Below are 22,231 nucleotides of genomic sequence, written 5' to 3'. Positions count from 1 at the left end.
CAACATCTTGAGTCAGATCTAACAGCATACACTTGCACTTAGGAGATGAAAGGAGGAGGACCAAGCATTCAAAGCCAGCCAGGGTCACATAGTGTCTCCAAACAGCAAAAATCTCCTTTTAAACGGAAAAGAAACAAACAAACAAACAAAAAAACACGTAGCATATGCCAAAATGTTATAATTAACCACAAACAAGGAAAAAGTGTTACGTAAATTAACCCATTTATTAGAGCACAGGCAGGTCTCAGACGGTATGCTTCTACTGGTCTTTCAGTTCCTTCAGTCTTCTGATGGCGGACTTCACTGTGACAGCAGAAGTCGTGCTGTTAAGAAAGTTTCCAACACAATTAAGGATGTTAACACAGGAAACCTAAGCCAACCTGCCTCTCAGGGTTCCCCTGCAATCCTCAAGTCTGACCTTTTCCTGGTAAGAATTCTACGATGGTCTCCTTCCTTCCCCAATACCACGCTGCACAAATCCACTAAAGACCATTGCTCAGAAAGTCACACTGGCATGATGGCACTCGCAGAATTCTAAGGTTCTTCTGATTTCTCTACCATTTAAAAAGAAGCTGACCCAGACTCCATGAGATAAATAAAAAATATCTGAAGGTACTTTCCATAGCAAAGGCGGATGACAAGTTTCAGGACACATGCCAGTCAAACAGCCAGACCACAGCTTGTCTGGTCTGGCTGTTCACAGGTTCACCTGTCAGGAGAGCACTCTGGCTTCCATCCTTCCTTCTGCTATCCTAAAACTCAAGATACTTAAACACATCCACACTATCATTTCAACACCAAGACTTCAGTAAAAACTGAAACCATACAATTCAACAACTAGCCACACACCACAGGAACAGTATGCAGGGACCCTAAGGACCTCAGGGCCAGCAAACAGCTACAGGCCCCCAAGGTGCCTTTAATTCTCAGATGCCAAGCTCTAAGGACAAAGCAAACAATGACAGAAAGGAGGGCTCACCTCAGCAACACCATCCGGCCCTGTCACAGCACTAAAGCTTGTTAAAAGGACAAGGGCGTGGAAGCCCAAATAGCCTCACAAATTTTTCTACACAATCCCAAACCAACTAACCTCATTTAAAAACTATTTTATAGAAATAACTTGTCGCCTTTAATCCCAGCACTTGGGAGGCAGAGACCAGTCTGGTCTACATAGTAAGTTCCAGAACAGCCAGGGCTACATAAAGAGACCATAATTTTCAAAAGACCCCAGTAACTGAATAATTCAAAGTAATAGAAGAATCAAATCCCAACTTTTATTTCAAATAGTTTTCTATCTCAATTTTAACCGAAAGAAAACCCTACTTTTAAGAAATCCTAAAGCATATTTACTTTTCCAGTCATAAAGATTAAAACTAGCCCAATATGTGCCAGACCTGGAACATGGGCTGTGCGCTCCATAAACTTCCCCATAGCACAAAAAACTGCACTCACTTGTAGGTCCAGGCTCCACCAGCCACTGTTTTCATGCAGGAACCACAGTGCCAGATGCCAACGGCTCGTCTCTTCATCTTGGTCTACAAACATTTTTTAAAAGTTTTGATATGAAACATGTGAAAACATAAATCAAGATCTCAGAGCCTAGACTAGGTTAAAAAGGCAGCTTATCTATCTGGTAAGCAGGCAAATTATAATCATCCAAGCAGGATATTAGATGCAGACCAACTCTTGGGGGGATTGGTATAGAAGCATTAACAGTACAATCATTTCCCCCAAATAGAGTCGTTCAGGATTCCATCCTTTCCCTCCCCAAAACCAGTTATCCTTCATGTCCTCAGGGATTTCACACAAACGAGGAATGCTTCGCAAACATTAGCCCCCAAATCCTCACTCATTATCTTAACCCTGGCCCACCGCTTACAAAGCACCTGAGGTCCCCTCCCCGCGGCCAACTCACCTTGCCACAGAAGGAGCAGGTGTACTTGGCGTGCTGGCTGATTTCAATTTTCTTCACCATTTTCCGGAGGGAGGCACCATAGCGGGTCCCGTATTTCCCGACGATCCCGACCTTCTTGGTGCGTTTAGCCTGCGGGCAGAGGACATGACAGCGACATTGAGCGATGGAAGGGAGTCCGTGCACACACACACACCGCTGCGCACCAATTCGACTGGGGCCTAGTGCTTCCCGAGCTCAACCCGCAAGGCCAGCAGCGTCCGCGGGGCGAGCGGGGCTCCGGAGCGGAGCATAACCCGCGGAGCTGGGCCAAGCCCCGCCGAGCCGCCACCGGCCACCTCCGGGGCTCCAGACGCGGCGAGGACCCCGACAGCCGGCGGGACACGGGACAGCACAGGCTGCCCGAAAGCGGGTGAGGGCGGAAAACCGGACAGACCGGCAGATGCAGACGGATAGCGACTTCCAAAGCGGTAACGCCGACACTCACCATGCCGCCGGAACCGAAGCCCAAGCCGGAGAGGAAGAGACGCAGTGCGCAGGCGCGGTTTTTAGACCGTGAGCGGAAGTGACGTCAGCGACCCCCTCTAGGCACTGAACTCGGTGTTCCGGAGGCTTACTCGCTGTCTCCCGGCTGGTGCCTTAGGGGGATGTCTAGATTGGGCTGGTGTCCCATCTCTTTCTTGTTCACAAGCTAGAGGAGCACCCTTCTTAGCTTGCACGTACACCAAAGTTATACAAAACCGGTGTGATTTTTTTTTTCTTCCGTTCTGTTCGCGAGGAAACGGGTTTTAGGTGACTTGCTTTTTAAGTGTTTCAGTCTCAACGTTGGGACTGAGTCTCATTGCTTTTCCCACTGTTATACTTTTCGAAAATCGTCAGAGCCTGAGCCAGATGCTAACCATAGTAAAAGCCTAGGATCCGCTCCCAGGCTAAGTTGCGGTTCAGCTGGGACACAGTCGTACTCGTCACAATTAGGAGTTATGAAATGTTGCTGCTCAGAGCTCTGGGGGGTAAGGTAAGGAAGAGGGTCCACTTGAACGCAAGACCCTAGAGCAGCGGTTCTCAACCTGTGGGTCGAGATCCCGTTGGAGCGAGTCGACCGATCCTTTCACTAGAGTCGCCTAAGATCGTTGGAAAACACAGATATTTACGACTCACAACAGTAGCAAAATTAGTTATGAAGTAGCAACAAAAATAATTTTATGATTGGGGTCATCACAACGTGAGAAACTGTATTAAAGGGCTGCAGTATTAGGAAGGTTGAGAACCAAGGCCCTTGAGTCTGGAATTCTCCCAAGAAAAATGTGGTTGGGTTGGAGACATGGCTCAGCGGTTAGGAGCACTGGCTGGCCTCCCAGAGCGCTAGGGTTGGATTCTCAGCCCCACGTGGCAGCTCACAATCGCCTGTAACTTCAGTACCAGAGGATCCGACGCCCTCTTCTGGCCTTTCTGGGCACCAGACACGAACTGGTACACACAGTCGTTACATACAGGCGGAACATTACACATAAAACAAAATAGAAATTGTTTAAAAGAAAGAAAAGTGGCCGGGCGGTGGTGGCTCACGCCTTTAATCCCAGCACTCGGGAGGCAGAGGCAGGCGGATCTCTGTGAGTTCGAGGCCAGCCTGGACTGCCAAGTGAGTTTCCAGGAAAGGCGCAAAGCTACACAGAGAAACCCTGTCTTGAAAAACCAAAAAAAGAAAGAAAGAAAAGTGTAATTGCAAGGCTGGGACTAGTTAACAGTCATTCCAGTTTTGCCTTCGGTTTGGTCCCTTGGTTCCACCCGGGACTTTCTTCCTATTCATTTCAGAAACCGTTCCCTTGGCCTTGCAGGCAGGTTTCTGGTCCAAGCCTGAAACCTTAAATCCCAACATCTTACTCTGTGACCTCCTAGCTTTCTCCGAGGGTCATGAGCAAGGGTCTGCTTTCTCATTCAGGACAGGAAGGAAGTAAACAAATGGTATTACTTCTTCATGTAGAACACATTTTAAAATTTTTGGCTTCCTGTTTTGAAGGGATGGACAGGAGAAACAAAGCTCAGGTAATTATTAGAATATAAGAGTACAAGGCAGAATCCACAAGAATGCTGCTAGGCAGTGTAGTATTACCTGACCATACTCCCAGTCAGAACTCTGGTAATAAGTAGCTTCGGGGTTGGGGATTTAGCTCAGTGGTAGAGCGCTTGCTAGGTTCAGTCCTCAGCTCTGAAAAAAAGTAAGTAGCTTCATTTCATACAACTAAATATTAACTACCTCAAGTGATTTCTTGTGTTTTTGTTTCTTCACAACAGCCTGCAGGCATGCATTTCATTTCTTTACTCTCTTGGAGAAGTGACTGAATCAAACATTGAGTCCTTCAGGATCTGAGTACTGTGCTGAGAGGGTCACGGGAACTCAAGAGCAGCAGACAGAGCAATAATGATGCCAGATGGCACTATTTGAAAGGTGATGTGTCGTGGGAACCGTCTAAGTGTATGTTCCATTTCATTTTCACTGTGATCATTGACAGTTGAAACAATTTTAATCTGCATTGTTAAGATAACAAATTTCAGCTGAGCAGAGGTGGCACATGCCTTTAATCCCAGCACTCTGGAGGCAGAGAAAGGCAGATCTCTGTGAGTTTGAGGCCAGCCTGGTCTACAGAGCGAGTTCCAGGACAGCCAAGGCTACACAAAGAAACCCTGTCTCAAAAAAAAAAAGAAAACAAAATTTCATGTGTTGTTTAGGAACACAGACTCTGTAATTGGAGAATCAGGCTTTTCTATTTTCCAGTTATAAGGCTGTTGACAAGTTCTTTCCTCTTTCTGTATGTTGGTTTCTCAAAGTTCTTTCCTCTTTCTGTATGTTGGTTTCTCAACTACAAAATCTGCATAAGTATAATACCTGCTTCATAAAGTTGTGAAAAGTCAATGAGCTGAACGCATACAAAGTGTTCATCACAGTGTCTGGAGCATAGCAAACACCGTACAGCTGTAAATATCACTGTCTGGATGAAGAATTGAAGGCCCAGAGGTTAAGAACCTTGCCCAGTGTCTCACAGCAATGTAGTGGTGGAACTAGAACACAGTCTTGGGCTGACGATCCCAAAGCCATTTCTCTTCAGTGTTAGCAGGCACTAACCCACATCCATAGTAACACTGAGAAAACAATATAAATCAGGCAGGGTACAGGCCAGATTCTGTAACTAACTTATGGTATGACTTTGGGTGAGCCACAGTCCCTTATATAAAGTACCACCTCCCAACTTCCCAGCAGCCAATGTGTTTACAGTGAGGGGCTGGGCCAGATAACCCCTAAGGTCCCATGTACTTCCTAGCTTTTGTGGTTCCAGGGAGAGCTTCCAGATGCTGAGTACCGTTGGGACAATGGCTGACTGTGTAGTTTATACCATCACTGCCTCATAAAGTCTTATGGAACAAAAGCAGTTCTGTTTTTATCCTCTCTGTGCATTACTTGAGCTCTGGTTGTGTAAATCCAAGGAGGAGAAAAAGCAAAGAGTCTACTGTTAGGATAGTGGGCTGTGGAACTAGTTAAATGAATTTTTTCTATGCATATTTCTTAATATTTCTATCATGAGCATGCACTTCTTTCATAATCTGAAGAAATTACCACTTAAAAATAGTCCCAGCAAGGGTTGGGGATTTAGCTCAGTGGTAGAGCGCTTGCCTAGCAAGTGCAAGGCCCTGGGTTCAATCCTCAGCTCCAAAAAAAAAAAAAGTCCCAGCAAAGGTGGATGGGGTGGCACATACCTGCCATTCCAGCCCTTGAGAAGTAGAGGCAGGAGAAGCGGTAGTTCAAGGTCATCTTCAGCTATGTAGTGGGTTCAAGACCAGCCTGGGTTACTTCAGACCCTGTCTCAACTTTTTAAAATTAACTCTAGCAACCCCAGTGGCAATAAGGACACCAACCACTCAGATCTTGGTTTCTAATATCATCCCCCAACAGGAAAAAAAAAACAAAAAAGCAAAACCAGAGTTCCCTGGAGAAGCAACTGACTCGAGCACTGTGGCAGGAACTGTGTAAGATGAGCCTGGAGCCAGAGAAGAAGGAAACATCTTCAAACCCAGAAAATCCTGTAACAATGGAGGGAAGTCAGAAAGGAGCCGACTGAAAGGGCTGCCAGTAGACATGGTTACAGGATTTCATAAAATAGTGTTGATTTACAATCCAAAGAATAAAATTAATATCCATGAATGCCTAGAAATAATTGAACAAGTCCATGATAAGAAGAGAAACATCTCCTTTAGAGCAGTTTTAAGTCATTTATGTGGACCCTCTGCCTCCTGTTAAGCAGGAGCGTAACTGCCGGTCTTTGAGTATGAGGTGTACAGAACTCTCTTCCAAAGACGATGGCAAGTCTGGAGGGAGGACTTTACAGCAGAGAGGCCTCACAAGTACCACCTTGGACCAGATGATCAAGGTCAACATTAGCAGTGATGTCATACTGGTGGTGTGTGTTCTTGCTATGATGTGGCACTTTACCTTTGTGATCACCATGTCTAGCACAGCTTGGTTCTGGAAACCTAGCTTGGGTGACAAGAAAATAAAGGACAAACACACAGATGCACGTACAGAGAAGCTGGGATCAAGTGGGCCGTGCTTACTCTGATAGAGCGGGACCAATTATATGCAACAACCCAGCGCCTTGACTATGTACAGCCAGGGAGGGAAAGGTTAGCTAGTCGGTGTGAGGGGTCTCTGCAGGGAAGCAGTCTCAGGCCGTAGACATCCAGGAGGGGGAAGCTGTAGTGGATGCCTTCTTTACACTTTGTCAATATTCCCACAGAGACCAGACGAAGGCTTTGCCGGCTCTCTGATCCTGACGTGAGGAAGGCTTTGTCCGTTCCCATGGGTCTGGGGCAATGGTTCCTGTCAATAGTACACACCCACTCAGGACTTATCCACTCCTTACACATTCACTCAAGGCTTCCTCCGCTGGCCATATGTGATGGTCTTCCAAACCCTCAAACTCATAGCCCATCATACTTCTGGAGATGCATACAAGGGTATGGTGTGCATGTGTATACATGCATGTTCACATGTGTGTGAGCATGCATGTGAATATCATTCTCTATTTGATTCTTTAGGGTAGGGTCTCCCAGTTGACCACAGAGCTTGTAAACCCAGGTATTCTGGTAGCCTGCTCATCTCAGGGATCTCTTGTCTTCGCCTGCCTAGTTCTGGAATTACAGGTGGTCTACCGTGTCCACCCTGAGTTTATATGGGTTCTAGAGACCCCAGCTCGTGTCATCAGACTTGAAAGTGCTTTATCTACTGAATTATCTCTACAGCCCAATAGTTCCGTTCTAACCGTGAGAAAAACATCAGACATTCTAATAGAGAGGCTCCTAAAATGTTTCACTGATACTTTCTCAAAATTGTCAAGAACATCAAAAACTCAGAAATCTTGAGAATCTGTCAATGCCAAGAGAAGTCTGGGGTGACATAATAACTGAGTAAACCATGGAATTAAATTAATTAAACTATCAGTGTAGGTTCACTGATATATTGGGTGAGAAGATATACAAAAATATCTGGACTACTTCCTCAGTTTTCTATAAATCCCAAACAAAGTCTATTGAAACCACCACTCAAGGGCACCATAACTAAGAAGGGCAGAGCTGTGTTGGTCTTTGCATCCCAGTGCCCTAACAAAGCCTGGCACACCAAGGGTAAGAATATTTGCTGACTGGGACTTGTTCTTTTACATATCATGTGATAGATTTATAAAGAGTTTTGCAAGTTTGGATTTCCTTGCCTTCCAAGGTCGATCCACTCACTCTAGAACTGGGTGGAATGGGGGGCAGTGGGGTGTTCTAGAGGTTCAGAGAGATCTCATGATTTGTCTGAAGTAGCCAGTAAGTGATGTCTAGACCTCCTGCTGTCCTACTGCCTTTGAAAACTCAAGTCATTGGTTTGCTTTCTCTGCGGTACAGAATACCGCACACTCTGTAAGAGGGAAGATAAAATCAGCTTCCAGTGTCCAGTAGCCATTGGCTCTCTGTGGTGGCGATTATACTATGGAGATGCTGCTGCCTGGATCTCAGATCTCTCAGTGCCTTTCAATCCTGTCTTCTCTCTGCCTTGCTTCAGGATATGTCTTCTAGTCTCCTTAATTTCTTTAGCCTGGGCACAATAAGACAACCAGAGTCACAGCGACTGGATCTGAAGCCTATACAGGGGTAGGAATGTGCTCACCGCATCTCTCTTCCATGACAGGCTCAACGTCCCTTCTGCCCGCGTCGGATGGAAGAATAGCAGAGGCCACAGGAGCAGCCACTTCTTTCCAGAAGGGGACCAGGGTAACTCTGGGAAACTCTCCATGTGAACTGGCTGCTTTTGGAAGCCGCACAACCAAACCTATTTATCTTAGTGCAAACAAACGGGATCGATGTTTGATGGCTTCGGTGTGCAGAAACAAGTATTTGACCTTCCTGTCCCGTCTGGGCTTCCTAACCAGGCATAACTGGAGCCCAGTGGTGGCTGGGTGGGTAGGTCCTGAGGTGGTCTAGGCCATGCTGAGCGAACTGTTTACCCTGTCCCTATTCTAACCTGGATCACCATTCAGCAGACTCACTGCCTCTCCTGGCACAGCCTCTGGCCTGGTGGGGTCAGGGAGGGGATGAGAAGAGACAGAGCATGAGGAAGAATGCGACAAAGAAGCTGAGAACGAGACACTTCATAATAGGAGGGAATTGTTCATGCTCAGAGCGATTTCATCAAACCGAACAATTCTCTCTAAATAGCAAGCTCGAGGATATACATACAAATAGCTCTCCCATAAAATCAGCTCTAAGTGACTGCAGAAAATTGTGCCTCTCATAAAGTCTCAATTTGTCTTATTTATGGGCAAATTCCCATCCCATTAGAGGACCATGAGTTATAGGTGTTCACCACATCGTGCTCCCATACAAGTCTCAGTAAAGATCTTTTCTGAATTAATCACATCATTCTTTGGAAGCACTCCAAGCGCACCTTTCACCTCTAAAATAATGAACTCAAAGCTGCTTCCAGAGAGGGATCCTTTCAGCTGCTGAGCCAAATGGTTCTCTTGGGGCATATGCAACATTTTGTTCGTTCTTTATAAGAAATCTGAAGCATACGTTCATCTCATGCCAGAGCTATAAAGGGCTTATCCCAGAGTCACGGGACTGTCCAGGGTCCTATAAGGCCTCAACAGCTAATTCTGGACACTGAGAATCAACGTGTCCAAAATAGATTCACACTCATTCCTTTTGTAGCTCCTTAAATTCATTTAAAAATCACCCAGTTTTTGTCAAAGGGCCAAGGCATCTGGCAGGATCACGGGTCACTCCTAAAGACAGACAGGGTAGACCAACCTGTAACAGTGGACAAATGCATCATAGGAAATGGACCACTTCAGTATGGCAAATTTGGTACAGTTTTTAAAAGCAAGTTTTAGGTATACACGAAATAAATGCCCCCATCTCAAATTATATGAGCTATTACCTCTAAGAAGCAGTAGCATGGGGTGAGAGGGGGAATTTGGGACTTTCATTTTTTTACTTAAAATGTATATTTCTAGAGTAATTTTATATCAAATACACAGTAGTGAATGAATGTCCCCCCCAGAGTCACAGCTGAATGGGCAGTCTTTTAATATGTGGTGCTGAGAATAACTGTCATCCAGAAAAAATTACCCTTGACCTGTCTCACCCCCGGTGGATGAAGCTGAACATTGAAAGTAACAATGCTTCTGGATAGCAAGGATAACACTGGGCTCGTGCCTGCACAAATGCTTATCTCGGTTAAGCTCCAAATGGTTTTAAAAACTTTTCTTATATTTCACTCTCAGAACGAAAGGGTTGAAAAGTGGCCGATACATTATGGGGTTAGGGAGGAACCTGGTGCTAGGGAAGTCCCCAGGAACCCACAAGGATGTCCCCAGCTAAGACTCCTAGCAATGGTGGAGAGGGTGCCTGAACTGTAGTCAGATTGGGGACTACCCTAACTGTCATCATAGAACCTTCATCCAGTGACTGATGGAAGCAGATGCAGAGACCCACAGCCAAGCACTGGGCCAAGCTCCTGGAGTTCAGTTGAAGAGAGGGAGGAGGGATTATAGGAACAAGGTGGGGGGTCAAGACCTTGATGGGGAAACCCACAGAGACAGCTGACCGGAGCTAGTGGGAAGTCACGGACGGACTCAGGACTGACAGCTGGGGAGCCTGCATGGGACCAAACTAGGCCCCCTGAATGTGGGTGACAGTTGTGTGGGTTGATCTGTTTGTGGGGCCCCTGGCAATGGGACCAGGACCTATCCTGGGTACATGAACTGGCTTTTTAGAGCCCATGCCCTGTGGTGGGATGCCTTATTCTGCTTTGATGCGGGCGGGAGGGGCTTGGTCCGGCCCCAACTTGGTATGCCAGCCTGTGTGGACTACCTAAGGGAGGCCTTACCCTCTATGAGGAGTAAATGGAGGTGGGTGGGAAGGGGGGGGCAGCAGGAGAAGTGGGGGAGGGAAACAGTGGTTGGTATGTAAAATGAAAAAAATTCTTAAATAAAAGAAAGTGGCTGATAATAAAATCCATTGAATGGGAGCAGAAGGGAAACATGGGCAGAGAACGCTGCACAACCAAGTGACTGCCGGCTGCCCCGTGCCCCAGTGACTGACTCACAGGCTTCGCTGTGCCATTCGCTGGGTTAGTTCCCTCACTGAGACGCTGAGATCTGAAAACAAAATCGAAATAGGTATTTTAGACTGTTCCAATTAACCCCTTCCAAGCCACTTAACTGTGATATTCCTGGACTGACTTGGTGGGAAGTGGAAGGGTAAATGGATGATCAGACTTGATGGATCCATTTTGCAAAATAAGGAACAGTCTCAACCTGTGTTTTTTGTTTTCCTATGGGGTCTCCTGGCCCCTGGAGACAGCCTCAGGTCACGGCGCAGGGATCCCTGAGGTTTCTTAAAGCACATGAGACCAAACACACACAGCACAGACTGCAGATGGGTACAGAAGTGACAAAGGAATGTTCCTTTTCCAGTTTTCTCAAAACCAACCAAACCAACCAACCCTTCATTTCCTGGTCCTTAACTCATTCCAGACTTTTCCCTGAGAGAGTGATTGCTGTCTCCATTAATGAGCTGGGTGGGTAGGGAGAGGGCGCACTACCAGCATCAGGGAGGTGGAAACAGAAGGATCAGAAGTTCAAGGTTATCCTTGGCAACATCGAAAGTTTGAGACAGACTTGGGATACATGAAACCCTGTCTCAAAAACCGCAAGTTCTTATGTTAATATGTTGGCTGTATTAGGAGAAATACATTGGCCTTGCTTCTAAATCTAAATCTGCTAGAAAAGTTAAAATCATGGTATGTGGTTTATATTGTATTACTATTGGATTCTGTTGCTCAACCAGAGGCCGGCAAACTACAGAGCATGCTCAGTATCTACACCACTCATTTTTGTATGTTAGTGACCTCAGAATGTCTTTCATGTTTAACGATGGTTTTAAAAATCAAAATAAGTTTATGACAGGAAAATCAAAATTTGCATTTCAGTGTCTATAAATAGAATGTATTAGGAAAGATGACTCACTATCGCTGCCACTTTTGTTGAATAAACCCCACAAGGGCATGTGCTTTTTCTTCCGTTTAATGAGTTTCTATCCTGGACAGTGCCTGGTACTATGAGGTGCTTAATAAATATTTGTAGTTGTTGAAATTTTTTAAAAATTTTATTCATATTTTATGTATGAGTGCTGGGCATGTATAGCTACATGCCAGAAGGAGATCAAATCCTATTACAGATGTTTGTGAGCCACCATGAGGGTGCTGGGAATTGAACTCAAGACCTCTAGAAAAACAGCCAGTGTTCTTAATCCCTCAGCCACCTCTCCAGCCCCAATTGTTGAAATTTTTAACTAGATAAAGGGGGTTGTACTAGGAAGCACTTCATTATTCAAGACTGTAAATTATGACTACTATTGTAACAGGGCCCTCAGACCTTAGGCCCTCAGACCTTAGCACAACTGACTCCATGATGGAAATGCCATTCAGGCTGTAAAACACAGCATGTAGATAATACCACCTGCCAAAACTAAAACAAAGGCCTAATCCATCAGTCCACAGAGTTCTGGGAAAGCCTCTAAATGTACCAATCTTCGTTTTTAGCTTCTATAGTTCCCCTTCTGGCTAACAGTCCTTGTTAACTGTAGTGTATCAGCCCAGAACATGGCTTTTTGTGCTTAAAAGCTCATCCTCAGAAAGGCTCAGGCCACACTGAGAGCACCCAGTGTAGCGGCAGCCTGGCTAATAAAGACTTTCTACTGGCCATGTCCAAGCAGTCTTCTCTGGTGAATACCTCACAACACTCTAAGCCACTGTCACCTTTCCTAATTCAGAAAAGCTAAAAGTAATTAAGCCTCCAAGCAGGCCATCAAGAACACAGGAAGGGAAATGCTGGTACCTACTGGCCTTGGGCTCTTCTACTGCCCGACAAAAGGAACACAAGCTTTTAAACAAAATACTTTATTTCAATGAATCCCATGATTTTTGAATGCTTCCTTTCATTTTTTTCTTTGACGCTTTTAAAAGGTAAAGCTGTCCCAATTATCAAAAAATTCAAATCTCCTTTTCTTTGGTGGACTGTCTGTCAAGGAGTTTTCATCCAAGAAGTCTCCCAGATCCTGGGAACTACTTCCAGAGGTTCCTGAAGTACTTCCTGGGTCAAAGGACTCTGCTGCCTCCAGAAGTTCCATGTCATTTCCATCTTCTTCGAAGGACTGCTGGAACACGTCATAGATCGTCTTCTGTTTTGGGTCCTTTATTAGAAAACATAAAATGTAAAAGGAAGAAGCTAATCCTAACGCTGACCCTCACGGCCACGCTGAGCTGAAAGGTGGTACACTCTATTTAACCAGGGAACTGAGGTGCTCATCAGACTGCGGCAGGAAGCCAGTGACCTGAAGAGATGTCCACCTCCCCCATGTCTTCTCCACTGCCCTCTGGTCGGAGATAAACGAAAAGGTGGGTGCAGAGAAGAAGCTGCTCTCGCAGTAAGATTTATGTTGGGAATGTTTTTTCCTTTCCGTTCTAATTTTCCATATCCACACTTCATTACAGCAGCTCCAGGAATCTTACTTCTTCCTAAGTTCTGGTCTTTCTAAAAGGAAGTGAATTAAACTGTAATTTGTCTCCCATGACACATCATACCTCATTTTCAGAGAGGAGACCTGCCCTTGTGTCTGATGTTAAAGCTACAGATGATCAAAATGCAGGCCACCTGTGTTTGTCCACTGTTGGCGATGTTGAAGCCAGGCCCAGCAGTGACACCCATGACACCGACAGGCTCGCCATCACCCCTCTAGTCAGCTCTCCTGAGCCTAAACTCTCAACGCTGACCATCTCATGGTCCAGGAGCACATTTTTAACATCACTGTGGAAATCCACAGAGCCATAAAACTGTTTAAAATCAAATGCTGAGCCAGGGGGATGGCTCAGTGTGTAAACTGCTTGTGGCTAGGCCTGCTGACAGCAACTGCATATGACGGAAGGCGAGAGCCAACTCCTGTGCATTGTCTCTGACCTCCACATATGTGCCATGGCCCGTGGACAGGACAGACAGACGGACAGAGTGATGAATAAATGTAATAATATACTCTCGGCTAATTCCTATGTCCCCAACATTGCATCTCTCCCTACTTTACAAATCTACCAACATTTTCATAACCCCTCTGCCTGAAATCGCCAGTATGCCTCAAGTCTGGCTCCACAGTTTTATTCCTGCCATCACTTTTTCTTATCAAGTCACTTAAAAAATATTTATGTGCATGTGTGTGCATGTGCCATGTCTGTGGGTACCTAAGGAGGCCAAAGGAAGGCATCAGATCTCCTGAAGCTGGAGTTATAGGCAGTTGTGAGCTATCCAGTGTGGTGCTGGGAACCGAACTCCGGTCCTCTGGAAGAGCAGTAAGCACTCTTAACCACTGAGCCCTCTCTCCAGCCCCTCCAGTTACTCATCACTTGAGCCACAGCTCTTGGTATATGCAAAGACTTCAAGAGCTCAACTGCATTTCTGCCTCAGGCTTCTTGCCGTCTGTATCAACCCGATGGTACTCCCATGCAATCCTTCAACAAGACTCCCTTTGTTACGGCATGGACTCTCCTATGTCCTCCTCAAGTCTAAAGTTACGTCACTGGCTTTCTGGTTCTCTATAATTAGGTCACTATTTCTCTCTCTTTTTTTTTTTTTTTTTTTTTTTTTTGAGACAGGGTTTCTCTGTGTAGCTTTGCACCTTTCCTGGAACTCACTCTGTAGACCAGGCTGGCCTCAAACTCACAGAGATCTGCCTGCCTCTGCCTCCCAAGTGCTGGGATTAAAGGCGTGCGCCACCATTAGGTCACTATTTCTTAACAGAATTCCTCAGCACTGATGAACTTCCTTGAAAACCAATCAGGGGAGCATGACATGTAAGAACTCCAGACTATTCCACTAACCTGTGCCCCAGGTCCCAGCCTTTCAGAACAGGAAGTGATAGTAAAGACCATTAAGCATGCACTACACGTCCTCCCAAAGGATATACTCATCGGCCCCTTTGAGAAGAAGTGCAAGGAAAGGAAACGTTGCTACACAAGGCAGGCCAGAGCAGCAGAAAGACCTGCTCAGGACCCTTTGATTATGAGGCTGACAACACTGCTCACAAACGGGAGCACACGGAATTAACTGGAAGCAGGTTCCAGGACATGACTCTTCTCTCACCCCCTCTTGGAGCATACTGACATAAGCTCCTTTGGCTTCTGTCTCCATGGAGGAGGTAGTGCTTTCTTTCTCCAGGTGTTAGTGAAATTCTTAGCCCCATCCTAGTAAAAGTAGGTAAGCTGATGAAGTTTTAATCAAAAGAAACACCAAAAAAAAGGTTGGGGGGGGGCTGGAGAGATGGCTCAGAGGTTAAGAGCATCAGTTGATCTTCCAGAGGTCCTGAGTTCAATTCCCAGCAACCACATGGTGGCTCCCAACCATCTGTAATGAGATCTGGTGCCCTCTGCATATATGATAAATAAATCTTTAAAAAAAAAAAAGAAACACTGATAAATCTCATTTACATCACTCTGCACTTGTACTTTAGGCAGACAGTTTTTAAGGGATTCAAAGTTTCTGAGGGAAAGGCCAGGATGAGAAAAAGATCTGATGAGAATCCTTTAGAAGTAGCCTCTTTTAGTCGGGCAGTGGTGGTGCACGTCTTTAAGGGGAGGCAGAGGCAGGCGGATCTCTGACTTTAAGTCCACCCTAGTCTACAGATCGAGATCCAGGACATCCAGGGCAACACAGAGAAACCCTGTTACGAAAAACCCCTCAAGAAGCTGCTTTCTTTTCTAAAGTCATTATTAACTTAGCGCAGTCACCACTAGATGAATCAGAGTGCTTTCACAGCTTAAAGGCAAGGCCGTTTTACTGGTGTGTCTTAGTTGCTGTTTTTGTCTAAAAGGGTAAGTTATCATCAACATTCAAAAATATGGTAGAATGTGCTATCTCAGGCCTATAATCCACTAGCTCTCAGAATGCTGAGACAGGAGGACCTTGAGTTCAAGATCTGCCTGGGAGACAGAGAGCCTATCTCAAAAGCCAGTTACTCCAATAATTACACACACAGGTGGATTTTTTTTTTTTTTTAAGAATAAATGAGTGATCAGAACCTCCGACTTTTAAGTCTTAGCCACATGCTCTACAGTATCTCCTTCACACAGAGCGGAGGAAGCACTGAGTGAATGGAAAGTGGCAGATGTAGTCCGAGTGAATGTGTGCTGCTGACATGGGCATGGCCACGTCAGGGACCCCCGGAAATGGCAAAGCCTCCTCCAAACAGGTGAGGCTCAGAGGGATGGCAAAGCCTCCTCTGAACAGCATGTGCAAGTTCGAGTACTTACACACGAATGACCAGTGTGTGTAGAAACTACCAGCTGCACTTCCTCCTCCAGGATGGGTGTAATCTGGGACTGCTCCTCACGTAAGCCCCTGCTGGTACTAGCTAATCCCCGTTCTCAGGCTGTACGCAGTAAACACCATGAGGTTCTGACACGGCCCACCTGACCCAGCTATTCTGTATGTGGTCTGTGTATCTGCCCTTTCTCCATTTCCTAGTCACCCTCGTTAGGTTTCCAGGACCAAGCCATGTGGGACGCAGCAAGGCATGATGGCTTCACCCTCTCCAGGGCCAAGCAACCTCCTCTGGGCACCTCTGACAGAGTACACCAGTCACGGGAGGATGCTCTCTGGCCTCTCACACTCTTTAGGAGAGCTGATGCTACAGAAGGACCAGTGGGTTGAGGTGGAAAGACTTCTATCATGGGCTGATTTCACATGTCATAAGACTATGCTGGGACAGCTTTGTGGAGGCCCTGCTGTACGGCTGGTATTGCTGTCGTACTGAGGAGACAACCTAACAGTGGCCATGAGGAGTGTTCCCTATTTTTCTCATGGCTGATGAATGAACAGCAGCTCAGCCTTGGATGTGGAGTCTTTAGGGCATGTGAGAAACAGCGCGAGTTACCACCAGCACTTCCTCATAAGCGAGGCACACAGATGAACAGAATGACTACAAGCCTGCCCTTCCTTTCTGGCTCCAGGGATGAAGGACACCCCAGAGGTGTGGGAGCCCACAAAGATCCCAACTTGTGGTTTGACTCAAGGTCAGAGAGTCGGGGTTAACGTTGCTCTCCAAGGCTGCGTAATAGGGTGCAAAGGCATGGTTACCAGGTGCCTTATACTTCAAGGCCTGATAACAAGATGCTTTGCCATGGGGCGTGGTTACCAGGTGTTTTGAAGGGTCTACACTTGGTTGTATGCTGTGCTTTGATCTTGAAAGGGGGGAGGCCTTTTGCCTCTCCCCTTGCTAGTATAAAAAAATCCCATTAGAAATAAACTCGAGGCTGATGGGTATTGACCCAGGGCCTCCCAAAGCTCTGTCTTTCTCCGTTTACATCTATATTTCTTCCTATTATTTCTCAAATCCTCACTCCGCCCTTTCAGGGACCCTTCGATAGGTTGGGGCTGGACCCCAACCCTGGGCCCCGATACAGAAGTGATTGACACCTCCCCCATCTGGACCCGAGAGCTCAGCAGCCAGTCCACTGCCTCGCTTTATATAGCGATGAGGAGTCGTGTGCTGGCGTTACCTTGTAGAGGTAATCAGTAGCTTCTGTCATTTCTGAGAAATTGGTCTCGGAAAGCCCAGCTTCCCCCAGAACTTTAATTTTCTCTTGAATCAGAGGCCTGTGGGGGAGAAATGAGATGTAGTGAAAACAAATACCCAGGATCTGAAGACTGATGAAGTGAGCCCCCTCCATTCTTACAGGACTGTGATGTAACTATAACACATTTTTTGCATCTCTCAGCCCTTCCTGAAATACCTGCTCTGTCTCAACTGGAGCAGTCCAATATAATACCAGGCTCAACATTCTCTCTAGTATAAGATGTCTAGGAAATAAATCCTGCCTCATTACAGTAATAATTTGAGTTTGCTCTTAGGAGCTGCCCAGTGACCAAATCCACTTTCAGACTGATATAGTGCACTGTAGAGGTCAGGCCCCCCAGTCACAGGGCTGAACACAGACACGGAGAGTGGGCACTAGTGGAATCACTGAGGAACTTCACATCAGGAAGAGGGAAAGGGACTGAGGAACCTGGGGAATTTTTACTTAGATGGCAGACACAAACTCCAAGGACTGAAATGTGACCCATGAGGCCTGGTGGAGCAGACCTGTAGTTTCAGCACCACAAGAATCTGAGTCCCAGCACTCAGGAGGCAGAACCAGGCAGATCTCTGTGAGTTCCAGACCAGCCAGGCCAGCTACACAGAGAAACCCTGTCTTGAGACTTAAAGATCAAAGTTCAAGACTTTCCTGGGCTACAGAGGGACTTCAAGGCCAGCTTGGGCAACTCAGTGAGGCCCTGTCTCAAAATGAAAAATAAAACAGGACTGGGTGCTAAAGCTTTTGCTTAGTCTATGTGAGGGCCTGCACTCAATCCTCCACACCACAAACAACAAACAAACAACAAACCCACGGACTGCAGCCCTGCCACAAAGCACCACCTGGTTCAGAATAAGCCACATTCTTCACGTCTAGCCCTGAAAGAGGCAACCATCATATCACATATCACAAAAGAGAAAAAAACACTGTCCCCATCCTAACAAGTCGGAAGTCTTAGCTAGGAACAGTGTTTCCTAAACTAAATTCCACCTAAAGTTTAGGTTCCTCTCCCTCTTGCACCAGTGGGAAGAGTCACCTCCCTTTATCCTTACTGGTTCTCCTCTACCCTGCACCTCTCCAAGAATGCTAGTGATGAAGGCAAACATGGTCATGGGAAGCAGGACGCATCCCTAGTTAGTCTCAGCAAAAGTCTAAGGACTGAAGGAGCCAAGGCAGCACACCCCGAGTCACTCAGTTCAGCTCCTCACCCAGGTCCCCCAGGCATACCAAAGGTAGTCATCCGCTGTGCCTTTTGCCACCAGGTAGTGAATGCCCACAGAGTTTGTCTGCCCGATGCGGTGCACGCGGTCCTCAGCCTGGATCAGCACCTGTGTGCCCAGGGAACAAAGCAGTTGAGGAAAGGCCTTGGGAAGCCATCCTACCACAGTGAGGGGCACCGAGCCGTCAGGCCCCACTCAGCTTCCTCTATAAAGCATTTCCCTAGCTCTTGAAAAACTGAGAGGAACTCAGACCTCAGGACCTGGTGTCTATGTACTGAGGGGCTAAGGACAGAAACATGGCACACTCCATTTCTTATCTCTGGAAAATTATCTTCTAGGGGCTGCAGAGGTGGCTCGTAGCCATCTACAACTCAGTTCCAGGGGGAGGTAATGCCCTCTTCTGACCTCCAAGGGCACCAGGCATGCACATTGTACAGTGACATCCATGTAAGCAAAATAATCATGTACATAAAAATATATCTAAATTTTTAAAGTTACCTTCCAAATATCTAGATATGTCACATCCAGAAAAGGGTCCTGCATGATGATCAGGGGTAGATGTGCTCATATGCTGGTAAGCCCCATAATAACTAATACCAGGACACTGATTTATGGATGGCCTCAACCTTGGAGTCTACTCATCATTAAAACAGTGGCTGATATACAGCCAGTAAAAGCAACATGTCAGAAAGTTAGAGGGGAAATAACTTTTTTTCTGAGACAGAAGTCATTTTATGAGTCTGAGATCTGCCATCACAGCCGTCAGTTATCAGTCACATCAAGGACACAACGACATTGCACAAACACCTGGTATTGCCACTCTACCTGAGGCCCCCATCGGCAAACAGCTCCCAGGGACGGTTAACAAAGGCGGCCTGGGTGAGTGCCTCTAAAGGTTTAGTGCTACATTCCTGGAGCTCCACTTGGGCTTTCTCACAGGAGAGATGAAGGCTAGGACTTTTCGAGTCCTCTGCCAGGACTTTCTCATCAGTAAGACAGAGTCAATGATCCCACAGCTGCTGTGAAGACCTGAAACCTGGCCCGCAGACTTGCAGTACTTGAAAGGAGTAAACAAGTACAACATGAGAGTGAACAGAGACAGACAGGACTCAGTGCTGGGAACACTTGCGGAGCATGTCATCTTTTTTTAAATTTATGTATTTTTATGTGCATGAATGTTTTGCCTGCATGTATGTGCACTGCATGTATACCTGGTACACATGGAGGCCAGAATAGACACCCTGGGACTGGAGTTACAGATGATTGTGAGCCATCATTTGGGTGCTGGATTTGAACCCGGGTCCTCTAGAAGAGCAGCCAGTGTTCTTAACCACTGAGCTATCTTCCCCAGACTCAAGAGCAAATCTTCTACCATTCATTTATGGACGTTGTATTTCTCAGCCCTGAGTACACCCAGGAGGATTCCAGTCGAGTACCTTACCCCTGGGTTCCAAAACAGCTCAGCAAACACCACCAGATCAGCCGAGGAGAAGGTGAGGCCCATGTTGGCGGCGGTGATGGACAGCACTGCCACAGCGTGCCCTTTGGACAGCTGGAACTGCTGGCACAGATCCTCACGGTCTGCTGAAGGGGTGGAGCCGTCAATCCGGATGTTCTGAACCTGCTGTATGACAACGAGGAAACTAAGGTGAGCTGCAAAGGTATTGGGGGCTGCAGAGCCAGCTCGTCTAGGCAGGGCCCCCACACAGAAGCACTCCACTACTCAACCCTCTGCCTTCAGGGCTGTCTCTCCTTTTATAAAATGGAAGGCTAGACTGCTACAATTGTATAACCACATACCGTCATAAGAAACAACACAGACAGACCTTCTGTACATGGTACTGAGTTTCTCATGCCTTCTGTAAAAGTATAGAAGAGGATTACCATCAGGATGCTGACTGTTTTTTTGGTTTTTCGAGACAGGGTTTCTCTGTGTAGTCTCGGTTGTCCTAGAACTAGCTCTGTAGACCAGGCTGACTTCGAACTCACAGAACTACATAGCAAGAGCTTGTCTCAAGAAAATAAAAGAAGGGCTGGAGAGATGGCTCAGAGGTTAAGAGCACTGACTGCTCTTCCAGAGATCCTGAGTTCAATTCCCAGCAACCACATGGTGGCTCACAACCATCCGTAATGAGATCTGGTGCCCTCTTCTGGCCTGCAGACATACATGCTGTATACATAATAAATAAATAAATCTTAAAAAAAAAAAAAAAAAAAGAAAAGAAAAGAAAGCATACATCCTCTGTTTTATTAACTCAGTTACTAGTGGAACTGAATTTTCTTAAACAGCCATTGCTATGACCTCTTTTACCTTTCTACTAGGAACCAGTGTTGTTTTTGAAGGTAACTACCATGTTTATACGTCATACAGGTGCTTCTAGTCTCCCTTTTATATCGGTTTCCTTTTATTTTGTATTTAGAGGTATCTTAGTTTTCCTGATTAGATGGTTCAGTGGGTAAAATCGCTTGCTGCCAAGTCTGCCAGGCTGAGTTTGATCCCAGGACCACACATGGAAGGAGAGACCCAACACCCACAATTTAATACTATAAACAGTAAGGTAAAGATTCATTTAATTCCTCTCCTTGGTACATAGGCAGCTACCCAAAAGTTATTTACTGAATAAACTAAATGATTCCTTGGTTATATGCTTTCCAACTGTTGGACTACATGATTCAGTGTTAATGACGTGTACATTATATACTGTGACAGATGATGTCCAGGGTCAAGTCTTTCAATGCTGCTGTTCTTGTTCATAGTTGCCTTCCACACTTCTGCTTATTCTCTGAGATGTCCTTTGGGATAACAGCTAAGGTTCCCTTTAAAAACAAAATTCGATCGAGTTGTGCCCAGTTGTGCGGGTCTGTAACCCAGCTGTTTGGAAGGCTGAGACAGATGGATCACACGGTCAAGATGTGTCTGGTCAAGTCAGTAAGACAATGTATAAATTTTTAAAAAGTGAAAAGGGGCTGGGAATGCAGCTCAGGGGCAGAACACTTCTAACAGCTGAGTTAGCTCTGCCACCCTAGTCAGTGCATTTTAAAAAAATAACTTATTTTAGGATACTTACTTGAAATCCAAGTACTGTACTACACCGTTATACATTCTAATAGTTTTGGAATTAACTGTCTTGGGTTTCCTGAAAACTCAAGAGGGTCCTTCAGAGATTACAGATTCAGCTATTTCAGCCTGCTCCTAAACAGTTTTGTATGCAAGGATCAAACCCAAGAGGGTTAAAGATCCACTTCTACAACTTCCAGATAAAACTCCAAGAGAAAAATATTTACAGCCTTATTTAGAGAAAAAGTTCTTAAATTAATCACAAAAAAAGCATAAGCCATAGCCAGGCAGTGGTGACGCACGCCTTTGATTCCAGAACTGGGGAGGCAGAGGTAGGTGGATCTCTGTGAGTTCAAGACCGGCCTGGTCTACAGAGCGAGTTCCAGGACAGCTAGGGCTGTCTCGAAAAACCAAAAACCAAAAACCACACAAACAAAACAAACAACAAAAAACACACAAAACAAAACATGAATAAACTCAACATATAACTAAAAGATAAAAAGTTAAATCTTTTATTCAAAATAAAGCTAATAAAGTGGAAAAAAAAACCAAGATAATTGATAGATGACTAATATCCAGAATTTATAAGGAATTCTCTTAGTCAACAAGAAAAAGACACTCCAACAGAAAAGCAGCCCCAAATGAGTGCAGGCAGAGTCCTCACAGACTGAGCCCCACTGACCCTCCACACCTGGAAGGAGACATATTTTCCCGGTAGTCAGGGGACCGCAGATAGCATCAAAAACAAAAGCAGGGTTCGTTTTCCGAACTGGCAAAAGTAAAATGTAAGCATCTGATGTGTGAGTGTGTACCAAGTATGGATGAGA

General features: G+C 45.8%; 2 protein-coding genes and 1 long non-coding RNA gene across 6 annotated transcripts in view; 1 reads left to right on the top strand and 2 right to left on the bottom strand.

The window, feature by feature from the left end:
* Positions 1-200: 200 nt before the first annotated feature.
* Rpl37a (ribosomal protein L37a) lies at positions 201-2,515 on the bottom strand. The gene is made up of 4 exons (XM_052749822.1): positions 2,400-2,515; positions 1,916-2,044; positions 1,453-1,535; positions 201-323 (listed from the first exon to the last, which is right to left on the bottom strand). The coding sequence occupies exons 1-4, from the start codon at positions 2,400-2,402 to the stop codon at positions 260-262; spliced, it is 279 nt and encodes a 92-aa protein (XP_052605782.1). The 5' UTR covers positions 2,403-2,515; the 3' UTR covers positions 201-259.
* A 116-nt stretch (positions 2,516-2,631) lies between these two features.
* Positions 2,632-10,331, top strand: LOC128117662 (uncharacterized). Its single transcript, XR_008220881.1, has 3 exons — positions 2,632-2,927; positions 4,205-4,358; positions 8,133-10,331. It is a non-coding gene; the product is annotated as an uncharacterized LOC128117662 (long non-coding RNA).
* Positions 10,332-12,391: 2,060 nt separating this feature from the next.
* Smarcal1 (SWI/SNF related, matrix associated, actin dependent regulator of chromatin, subfamily a like 1) overlaps positions 12,392-22,231 on the bottom strand; it is a 46,222-nt gene continuing 36,382 nt past the window's right edge. For 2 of the 4 annotated variants that reach the window (XM_052749817.1, XM_052749818.1), the window contains exons 15-18: positions 19,788-19,970; positions 18,354-18,454; positions 17,052-17,148; positions 12,707-13,041 (exon numbers count right to left, since the gene is read on the bottom strand). In XM_052749817.1, coding sequence (XP_052605777.1) covers positions 12,742-13,041; positions 17,052-17,148; positions 18,354-18,454; positions 19,788-19,970 — 681 coding nt within the window. In that variant the 3' untranslated portion in view covers positions 12,707-12,741. The other 2 variants (XM_052749821.1, XM_052749819.1) reach the window with 2 other exon arrangements.

This window comes from Peromyscus californicus, unplaced genomic scaffold (genome assembly GCF_007827085.1).
Source record: "Peromyscus californicus insignis strain IS unplaced genomic scaffold, ASM782708v3 Scaffold_21__1_contigs__length_65335640, whole genome shotgun sequence".
Lineage (NCBI taxonomy): Eukaryota > Metazoa > Chordata > Mammalia > Rodentia > Cricetidae > Peromyscus > Peromyscus californicus.
The sequence above is the reverse complement of the archived record's forward strand: the minus strand, read 5'-3'. Positions and strand labels throughout refer to the sequence as shown.

Excerpts from the sequence above, each read along its gene's own strand:
- Rpl37a (XM_052749822.1), bottom strand. Across the intron at positions 1,536-1,915 it reads CCTGCTCCTTCTGTGGCAAG|ACCAAGATGAAGAGACGAGC; the intron begins GTGAGTTGGCCG and ends AAATGTTTGTAG. Across the intron at positions 324-1,452 it reads GGTGGAGCCTGGACCTACAA|CACGACTTCTGCTGTCACAG; the intron begins GTGAGTGCAGTT and ends CTTTCTTAACAG.